General features: G+C 32.8%; 1 protein-coding gene across 1 annotated transcript; it reads left to right on the forward strand.

Annotated features, from left to right (window-relative positions):
• Window positions 1–1,078: 1,078 nt before the first annotated feature.
• On the forward strand, window positions 1,079–7,081 carry dynlt2b (dynein light chain Tctex-type 2B). The gene is made up of 5 exons (XM_073844782.1): window positions 1,079–1,215; window positions 1,353–1,486; window positions 3,913–3,982; window positions 4,465–4,528; window positions 4,625–7,081. The coding sequence occupies exons 1-5, from the start codon at window positions 1,166–1,168 to the stop codon at window positions 4,670–4,672; spliced, it is 366 nt and encodes a 121-aa protein (XP_073700883.1). The 5' UTR covers window positions 1,079–1,165; the 3' UTR covers window positions 4,673–7,081.
• Window positions 7,082–11,018: the final 3,937 nt, after the last annotated feature.

Below are 11,018 nucleotides of genomic sequence, written 5' to 3' on the forward strand. Positions count from 1 at the left end.
ATAGTCTAGCTTCAGAAAAAAACAGAATTACGTTTGTTTCTTTGACTGCACTATTTCTTTCAGATATTAACGATGATCACTGCGTTTGTCTTACCGATTGTGGTATCTTCCTGTCAGCAATTAAGTTACAAATTGTCTATAAGCTTTTTTATGAATGTACAATGTTGCCAGATATTGCTACGAAAAACAAGCAATCACAAAAAGAGAGAAAAAGATATCCGAAATAAGTTCAAAGCTTGTTTTGTAAATAAGATTAATATGTCACTAACACTAACGTTCAACTTTCCACTCTATAAACGTCCCAAAGTGTCACACTAAATTGGAAAAAACTAGTCAAAAAACACGTATAATAGGTGGATCTGGCAACAAACGGAGGCTGCACCCACGCTCTCAAGCCCCGTTCACTGCGCAAGCTTCTTGCAGCAACATGAATTGCAAACACTCATGTGATATGAGGTGGTTTAAACGGCTAAATAATCATTCAGAGAGCTTGACATTTTATTTTTGAATATAAAAAAAATGACCGAGGTCAGGACCTCTGTGACCTCATAGCTGGCTACGGCCGTGGATGAACTGGATCATCGAAGGTCTGCAGCAAAGATATTGGTTAATAAAATGGGATTAAATGCATAAAGGATATTTGTATTATTTAACATTTTTTAATAGTTTTTATTAATTTTGAGCAATACTGCATTTGTTTTTTAGTGAGTGAGATGAATTAACGCATGTTCACATTTACTCTAGAACTAAAGTAACATCTTACTCACAATTGAAAAGTAATGCGTTACTTTACTAGTTACTTTTTTATGTAACTTGCGTTACTTGTAATGCGATACCCCCAACACACCCTTGTAATGTATATAAGTTTGGTTTTCTGTGTTTGAACTTTTATATTCATTTAAGTACGGCTATTTAGGTCTAGAAATCAGACTTAATTCGATTTTAAAAGCGAATGTATAAACGTGTTTCTACGTTTGCATGTACTTTCTGAGGAACACGCTGATAAAGCCGTGTCTCTTGAAGCCTGAAGCGAACGCACTCGGTTGCTCATGACGCCATCACGTTTCACACCGTTCCCCGGATGAAACCGAGTTGTTATGACAACCACGGTAAAGCAGTAAAGCGAAAGCACCGCTGAACACGAAACGTTTGAAGTATTTCATTCATGGACGCCGGAGCGAACACGTACCTCATCAGACCGAATTACAAAGACAAGTAAGACGATCATGCTTCTTGTTTTAAACGTTTTACGACGAACCTAACCAGCTAAAATAGCAGCTAGCTAAGCTTAAGGTCTTAAACATCCGCTGAAACTTTATCTAAATACCTCTTTCGTTCATTTTCTCCTGTAGGTTCAAGGCTGGGGTGGCGAAAGAGTGCATTAGAGAAATCCTGAGGGAGCAGCTTTATGGAGTGCAGTATAATCCTGAAGAGGTTCCCACATTATCAAGATCTCTAGCGGACTCGATTAAAAACAAGCTGAAAGGTAAGAGACGCTGATATGGTTATTTTCTGGCTGACAGGGATGTGTACTAGAGTACTGCACTCTATAAACGCTAGTCATTTAATTACTTACGCATTTGAGGGATAAAATGTTTACTCAGGTAATAGTAAAAACGTAATTGTTTTAGATAAAAAGTTTAACTGCGGGTCATTGGCAGACTCTATTAAACAAGCTGAAAAGTTATGTGTTGATGCTAGTCAACATAATTTCTGCCTAATTCCCTTATTATTAATGTATTCGGGAGATAAAATGCTGTTTATTCAGGTAATATAAGGGGAAGAACTTATTTTATTGTGTTGTTTTATTTTTAAAACAACTATTATGTTGAATTAGTTTTAATCTATCTGTCCGTCTATCTGTTGATGTATCTATCTATCGATCTATCTATTTGGAATACAATTTACTTTATTTGGAAAAAGTTATTTTATTGTGTTGTTTTACAATGTTAAACAATGCATATTAATTTTTATTCTTCATATTTTTACTATTATTATTATTTTTTTTAAACGAGGCTGTGATGTACTGAAGTGTACTTTTAGTTAGACGTTTTATTTTTATTTTATTTTTTGGTTTTGGAAAGACATATCCAAGTGTGTGAAAAATAAACATGACATTTATTATCTATCTATCTATCTATCTATCTATCTATCTATCTATCTATCTATCTATCTATCTATCTATCTATCTATCTATCTGGAATACACTTTATTTTATTTGGAAAAATTATTTTGTTGTGTTGTTTTACTCTTACCAAAGTGTAGATTTTGCCATAAATGGTTTAGTTTTTATATGAAGATATTTTATGTACAAATACAGTGTTTCGAAAGCAGCACCCCAGTTTTATGTTATGTTTGTTTGAAAAATTATAAGATGTTATAAAGCTATGATTAATTATAATTATTTGATATTTTGAATCTGCATAATTTGGTTTAACCACCTACAGTGTAAATGTGTATGTAATTTAGATTAATTTTAATCTGTTTGTTGCTTTTTGTTTTTCTGTATGAATTGTTAAATAAGTATGTCTCCGCCTATAAGAACTTATAGTTTTAATTTGTTCTGATATTGTTGAAATAAAATAAATAAATAAAACAAATGTGACCCTGGACCACAAAACCAGTCATAAGGTTAAATGTTACAAAACTGAGATGTATAGATCATATGAAAGCTCAATAAATCAGCTTTCTATTGATGTATGGTTTGTTAGGATAGGACAATATTTGGCCGAGATACATCTATTTGAAAATCTGGAATCTGAGGGTGCAAAAAAATCGAAATACTGAGAAAATCACCTTTAAAGTTGTCCAAATTAAGTTCTTAACAATGCATATTACTAATCAAAAATTACATTTTGATATATTTATAGTAGGAATTTTACAAAAAATCTTCATGGAACATGATCTTTACTTAGTTTCCTAATGATTTTTTGCATAAAAGAAAAATCAATAATTTTGACCCATACAATGTATTTTTGGCTATTGCTACAAATATACCCCAGCGACTTAAGACTGGTTTTGTGGTCCAGGGTCACAAATGACAGCACTTTAAAATAAGGTGTCATTTGTTAGCATTAATGTAACACGAACAAACAATGAACAATACGTTTGTTACAGTATTTATTAATTTTTATTACTGCCAGTTAATACAAATACAGTTATTCATTGTTCATGTTAGTGCACAGTGCATTAACTATTGAAATTAACATTAACTACGATTAATAAATGCTCAAATGTATCGTTCACTCTTATCTCATGTTATCTAATGAACCTTATTGTGCACTGTAAAAAGTTTTCACCAGTTTCAACTTAAAAACTGAAGTTTAGCAGCTGCCTTAAGATTTTAAGTTAAATCAACTCATTTTTATTGTAATAAGTTAAAATGACTTGTAGTTTTAAGCTGGTTTAACTTAAAAACTTACGGCAGCTGCTGAACTTAGGTTTTTAAGTTGAATCTGGTAAAAACTTTTTACAGTGTACCAAATAAATAAAGCTACACTGTAAAAAGTTTTCACCAGTTTCAACTTAAAAACGTAAGTTTAGCAGCTGCCTTAAGATTTTAAGTTAAATCAACTTAAGTCATTTAAACTTACAAGTTATATCAACTCATTTTTATTGTAATAAGTTAAAATGACTTATAGTTTTAAGCTGATTTAACTTAAAAACTTAAGGCAGCTGCTGAACTTAGGTTTTTAAGTTGAATCTGGTGGAAACCTTTTACAGTGTAGTATACCAAATAAAATTTCCCCTGCCGGATATCAGCAGTCAGTGTCTCAAACTTAGAAAAATTTGATTTACATACAAGTGAACGTTCACTAAAATATATTTTTGGTTAGACGTTCTTTTTGATTGATACTTCGAGTATAGAGTTACAGCGTTCATCTCTGATATATGTGGGGGTTTTCGTTTCAGATGTGGGCTTTGACAGATACAAGCTCGTCGTGCAGGTGGTCGTTGGAGAGCAGCGTGGAGAAGGAGTCAAGTAAGCGCAATGCTTCTTAGGAAAGTGAACGAATTGTGAAATCAGGATGGTTTCAAACGGATCGTTCGCACTCGAACCACGTTTTTTATACCTAGACCCGCAGACATGATCACGTGTAAGATGTGTCCTCAGATGTTTAGCTGTGACCTTTGCGTTGTTTGTCACGTATCTGAGGTTTCTACTGATCTTTCTAGGTCACCCACATCGAGTAAAGATAGTGTTTGACTCACTGTGGTCTCAGGATGTGAAACCAATATTGCAGGGCATCTGAAACCCAGAGTCGTTTGTATTTGCAGATCTGATTTGTCAAGATCTTGAGCCACCACCCAAAAAACCCCCTTACAGTGATTTTTTTTTTTTATTGGTTTTATAAGACATTTATATTTAATAATGATATTTAATATTTAATAATATTTTTTAAAGATGCAGATTGCATTTTTGTGGCATACTGACTTTTTTGTTCACTAAATTTGATTTCACAGGATGGCTGCGCGCTGCTTTTGGGATGCCGATACAGACAGCTATGCTCAAGATATATTTATGAATGTAAGTGAGATTTATTTTTTATTTTTTAATGATTATGAAATGTGATTTTAATCTCCTACTTAATCATTTTTATGTTTTTTTTTTTTTTTATAACAGGACAGCTTGTTCTGTGTGGCTGCTGCCTTTGGTGTATATTATTACTGAAAACACGCAAGAGATGTGCTGAGGACCAAACATTTGTAGTTGATTTCCTGGATTTTTTGTTGTATTTATTTAAGCCATTACATGCACAGTTTTTAATATCAAGCATAAAAGGTATACGAAGACAAATCATAACAATGCTAAAAATATTAGATTCTTTAATAAAGATTTATATATATATATATATATATATATATATATATATAAAATTGTTTCTGTCATTCTGTATTAGTTGATCCGGCTTTTATATATAAAATCCATTTAACTGTGTCTAATTCAATTCCTGAATGCCACATTAATGAAAACTAGATAAAAAAAAAAAAAAAAAATGTTTGTCAAGACAAACTTTGAAGTTTGCTTTAGAAAGCTGGACCTTTGCTTTGGTGTTTAAAAAAGCTTAGTAAGTGTAAGAAGTTTGAAAAGTTTAAAAACATTTCCAAGTTTTAAAAGTTTTAAGTTTGAGTGGTTTTAAAAGCTTAATGTTTGATAGATATAGATAAATAGATAGATAGATAACATGTTTCTAGCATGACTAGCATGTTGCTAGCATGTTTCCAGCATGATTAGCATGTTACTTTGATGTTTTTAACATGATTAGCAAGTTGCTAGCATGTTTCTAGCATGATTAGCAAAATGCTAACATATTTCTAGTATGATTAAGAAGTTGTTAGCATGTTTCTACTATTAATAGCATGTTGCTAGCATGTTTCTAACGTTTCTAACATGCTTAGCAAGTTCCTAGTATGTTTATAGCATGCTTAGCAAATTGCTAGCATGTTTCTAACATGTTGCTAGCATGATTCTAGCATGATTACCAAGTTGCTATCACATTTTTAACATGATTAACAAGTTTCTAGCATGTTGTTAACATGATGAGTTGAAGTTGTTAACATGTATCTAGCATGATTAACATGTCATTAGCATGACTTTGAAGTTACTAGCATGTTTTATCATGATTAACATGTTGTTAGCATGATTAACAAGTTGTTCACATGTATCTAACATGATTAACAAGTTGTTAACATGTTTCTAGCATAATTAGCATGTTGTTAGCATGATTAACATGTCACTAGCATGACTTGGAAGTTACTAGCATGTTTTCATCATGACTAGATGTTGCTAGCATGATTAGCAAGTTGTTCACATGTATCTAGCATGATTACCAAGTTGCTATCACATTTTTAACATGATTAGCAAGTTGTTCGAATGTATCTAGCATGATTAACAACTTGTTAGCATGATTGTTGCATGATTACCACATTGCTAGCATGATTAACATGTCATTAGCATGACTTGGAAATTACTAGCATGTTTTTATCATGATTAACATGTTGCTAGCATGTTGTTAGCATGATTACCAAGTTGTTCAAATCTAACATGATTAACAAGTTGTTAACATGTTTCTAGCATAATTAGCATGTTAGCATGATTAACATGTCACTAGCATGACTTGGAAGTTACTAGCATGTTTTCATCATGACTAGATGTTGCTAACATGATTAGCAAGTTGTTCACATGTATCTAGCATGATTACCAAGTTGCTATCACATTTTTAACATGATTAGCAAGTTCGAATGTATCTAGCATGATTAACAACTTGTTAGCATGATTGTTGCATGATTACCATATTGCTAGCATGATTAACATGTCATTAGCATGACTAGGAAGTTACTAGCATGTTTTTATCATGATTAACATGTTGCTAGCATGTTGTTAGCATGATTACCAAGTTGTTCAAATCTAACATGATTAACAAGTTGTTAACATGTTTCTAGCATAATTAGCATGTTAGCATGATTAACATGTCACTAGCATGACTTGGAAGTTACTAGCATGTTTTCATCATGACTAGATGTTGCTAGCATGATTAGCAAGTTGTTCACATGTATCTAGCATGATTACCAAGTTGCTATCACATTTTTAACATGATTAGCAAGTTGTTCGAATGTATCTAGCATGATTAACAACTTGTTAGCATGATTGTTGCATGATTACCATATTGCTAGCATGATTAACATGTCATTAGCATGACTTGGAAGTTACTAGCATGTTTTTATCATGATTAACATGTTGCTAGCATGTTGTTGGCATGATTAGCAAGTTGTTCACATGTATCTAACATGATTAACAAGTTATTAACATGTTTCTAGCATAATTAGCATGTTGTTAGCATGATTAACATGTCACTAGCATGACGTGGAAGTTACTAGCATGTTTTCATCATGACTAGCAAGTTGTTAACATGTTTCTAGCATGATTAGCATGTCGTTAGCATGACTTGGAAGTTACTAGCATGTTTTCATTATGACTAGCAAGTTGCTAGCATGTTTCTAACATAATTAGCAAGTTACACAATTCTAGCATGATTAGCATATTCTTAGCATTGTTTCTGGCATAATTAGTAAGTTGCTAGCATGATTAACATGATGAACAATTTGCTAGCATGATTCTAACATGATATATATATAAAACATATATATATATATATAAAATTGTTTCTGTCATTCTGTATTAGTTGATCCGGCTTTTATATATAAAATCCATTTAACTGTGTCTAATTCAATTCCTGAATGCCACATTAATGAAAACTAGATAAAAAAAAAAAAAAAAAATGTTTGTCAAGACAAACTTTGAAGTTTGCTTTAGAAAGCTGGACCTTTGCTTTGGTGTTTAAAAAAGCTTAGTAAGTGTAAGAAGTTTGAAAAGTTTAAAAACATTTCCAAGTTTTAAAAGTTTTAAGTTTGAGTGGTTTTAAAAGCTTAATGTTTGATAGATATAGATAAATAGATAGATAGATAACATGTTTCTAGCATGACTAGCATGTTGCTAGCATGTTTCCAGCATGATTAGCATGTTACTTTGATGTTTTTAACATGATTAGCAAGTTGCTAGCATGTTTCTAGCATGATTAGCAAAATGCTAACATATTTCTAGTATGATTAAGAAGTTGTTAGCATGTTTCTACTATTAATAGCATGTTGCTAGCATGTTTCTAACGTTTCTAACATGCTTAGCAAGTTCCTAGTATGTTTATAGCATGCTTAGCAAATTGCTAGCATGTTTCTAACATGTTGCTAGCATGATTCTAGCATGATTACCAAGTTGCTATCACATTTTTAACATGATTAACAAGTTTCTAGCATGTTGTTAACATGATGAGTTGAAGTTGTTAACATGTATCTAGCATGATTAACATGTCATTAGCATGACTTTGAAGTTACTAGCATGTTTTATCATGATTAACATGTTGTTAGCATGATTAACAAGTTGTTCACATGTATCTAACATGATTAACAAGTTGTTAACATGTTTCTAGCATAATTAGCATGTTGTTAGCATGATTAACATGTCACTAGCATGACTTGGAAGTTACTAGCATGTTTTCATCATGACTAGATGTTGCTAGCATGATTAGCAAGTTGTTCACATGTATCTAGCATGATTACCAAGTTGCTATCACATTTTTAACATGATTAGCAAGTTGTTCGAATGTATCTAGCATGATTAACAACTTGTTAGCATGATTGTTGCATGATTACCACATTGCTAGCATGATTAACATGTCATTAGCATGACTTGGAAATTACTAGCATGTTTTTATCATGATTAACATGTTGCTAGCATGTTGTTAGCATGATTACCAAGTTGTTCAAATCTAACATGATTAACAAGTTGTTAACATGTTTCTAGCATAATTAGCATGTTAGCATGATTAACATGTCACTAGCATGACTTGGAAGTTACTAGCATGTTTTCATCATGACTAGATGTTGCTAACATGATTAGCAAGTTGTTCACATGTATCTAGCATGATTACCAAGTTGCTATCACATTTTTAACATGATTAGCAAGTTCGAATGTATCTAGCATGATTAACAACTTGTTAGCATGATTGTTGCATGATTACCATATTGCTAGCATGATTAACATGTCATTAGCATGACTAGGAAGTTACTAGCATGTTTTTATCATGATTAACATGTTGCTAGCATGTTGTTAGCATGATTACCAAGTTGTTCAAATCTAACATGATTAACAAGTTGTTAACATGTTTCTAGCATAATTAGCATGTTAGCATGATTAACATGTCACTAGCATGACTTGGAAGTTACTAGCATGTTTTCATCATGACTAGATGTTGCTAGCATGATTAGCAAGTTGTTCACATGTATCTAGCATGATTACCAAGTTGCTATCACATTTTTAACATGATTAGCAAGTTGTTCGAATGTATCTAGCATGATTAACAACTTGTTAGCATGATTGTTGCATGATTACCATATTGCTAGCATGATTAACATGTCATTAGCATGACTTGGAAGTTACTAGCATGTTTTTATCATGATTAACATGTTGCTAGCATGTTGTTGGCATGATTAGCAAGTTGTTCACATGTATCTAACATGATTAACAAGTTATTAACATGTTTCTAGCATAATTAGCATGTTGTTAGCATGATTAACATGTCACTAGCATGACGTGGAAGTTACTAGCATGTTTTCATCATGACTAGCAAGTTGTTAACATGTTTCTAGCATGATTAGCATGTCGTTAGCATGACTTGGAAGTTACTAGCATGTTTTCATTATGACTAGCAAGTTGCTAGCATGTTTCTAACATAATTAGCAAGTTACACAATTCTAGCATGATTAGCATATTCTTAGCATTGTTTCTGGCATAATTAGTAAGTTGCTAGCATGATTAACATGATGAACAATTTGCTAGCATGATTCTAACATGATTACACGATTCTAGCATGATTAGCATATTCTTAGCGACAGATAGATAGATAGATAGATAGATAGATAGATAGATAGATAGATAGATAGATGAGTTTAAATGAGTTTGAATAGATTAGAAATAGTTGATAGAATGGCAGTTTGACTGAGTCTGACTGAGACTGAGTTTGAATTTTGACAGTTGGAGTTTGAAAATTTGAACATTCCATCAATGTAATTCTATGGGATTTCTGGCTTTTTCAAAAATGATCATTTGAATAGCATTTCAGTAAGATGGCTTTCTCGAGCCAACTTAATAACTACATTATATTGGTTAAATGTGTGAGGGGGCCCCCTACTGATTGTTTGGTGGACTTACAAGAGCCATATTGTCCTCTTTCATCCTGGAATCTAAGGATACGGTGAATTACTTTAATAATGTTTGATTTTCTCACCATACTGCCAAGGATTTGTTGTTATGCAAATCAGGAAAATCAGCTTTTATGTTTTCAGACATCTCTTTTAAATGGGAATTTGCCATCTTTTCCTCAGGGTATCAGGGTGTCATTTCTCTATTTGAGTCAATGTTGATGAGATATAATTGTATGATGAGAGACTGGTGTCCTTTTCACTGCCCATCGGTCACTGAGCCTTTGTTTCGCCGCTGTCTGTGTTGCTGAATAGCAGTCAGTGTGATCGCTGGACTGACAGTGATGGACTAGCATAGAAAGCCAGCGGGTGTGAAAATAACCACAGATGAAAACAGATCATACTCTCACCAACAAACCATAAACACCATGAGAGGACAGTTGGATTGCACTTACACTTAAGAGGTCAGATATCAAAAACATGCTAAAGGGCCAGTATTATATGGGCCATTCAACAGCTGCTGTCCCACAACCAAAAAAAAAAAAAAAAAACCCCACATTTAAAAAGCAAATACGCATTCAAATCTTTGATGTTTACTAAGATCCTTTTATCAGCTATTGAAACCCACAATCACATTTAAAATATCAGCAGCTTAATAATTTAGTGGGTACTTGCAATTGGGAGGTGGCTGTCCCGAACCCTAACCGCTAAATTTCAACTTTTCAAATATTTAGGTGTTTCTCTCTCTCATAGCTACAAGGTGTGAGTAGATAGGCCCCATCTTTTTGAAGTAAATGTGTTCAAAAGTATGAAAAATCTGTGTAACTTTAGGGAACATCACTACCAAACACTTTTTTGGAAGTTATTCCATAACATTTAGTTATTATATGTGTACAACTGTACAACAAGTTTCGATAGTGACATCTTTGTTTTTTGGGTGTTATTCCACAACATTTTCACTACTGAAACAGTCACAGCCGAAACATTTGGTGAAGTTTCAGTAGTGACATCTTTATTTTTATCCCATAGAATAGTCACTACCATAACTGTCACAACTAAAACATTTGGTGAATTTTTGGTAGTGACATATTTGTTTTTTTCTGTGTTATCCCACAACATTGTCACTACCGAAACAGTCACGACTGAAACGTTTGGTGACGTTTTGGTAGTGACAACTTAGTTTTTTGGGTGTTATGCCATCAGATTGTCACAACCGGAACATTTGGTGAAGTTTCAGTAGTGACATCTTTGTTTCTTGTGTG

This window comes from Garra rufa, chromosome 7 (assembly GCF_049309525.1).
Source record: "Garra rufa chromosome 7, GarRuf1.0, whole genome shotgun sequence".
Taxonomy (NCBI): Eukaryota; Metazoa; Chordata; class Actinopteri; order Cypriniformes; family Cyprinidae; genus Garra; species Garra rufa.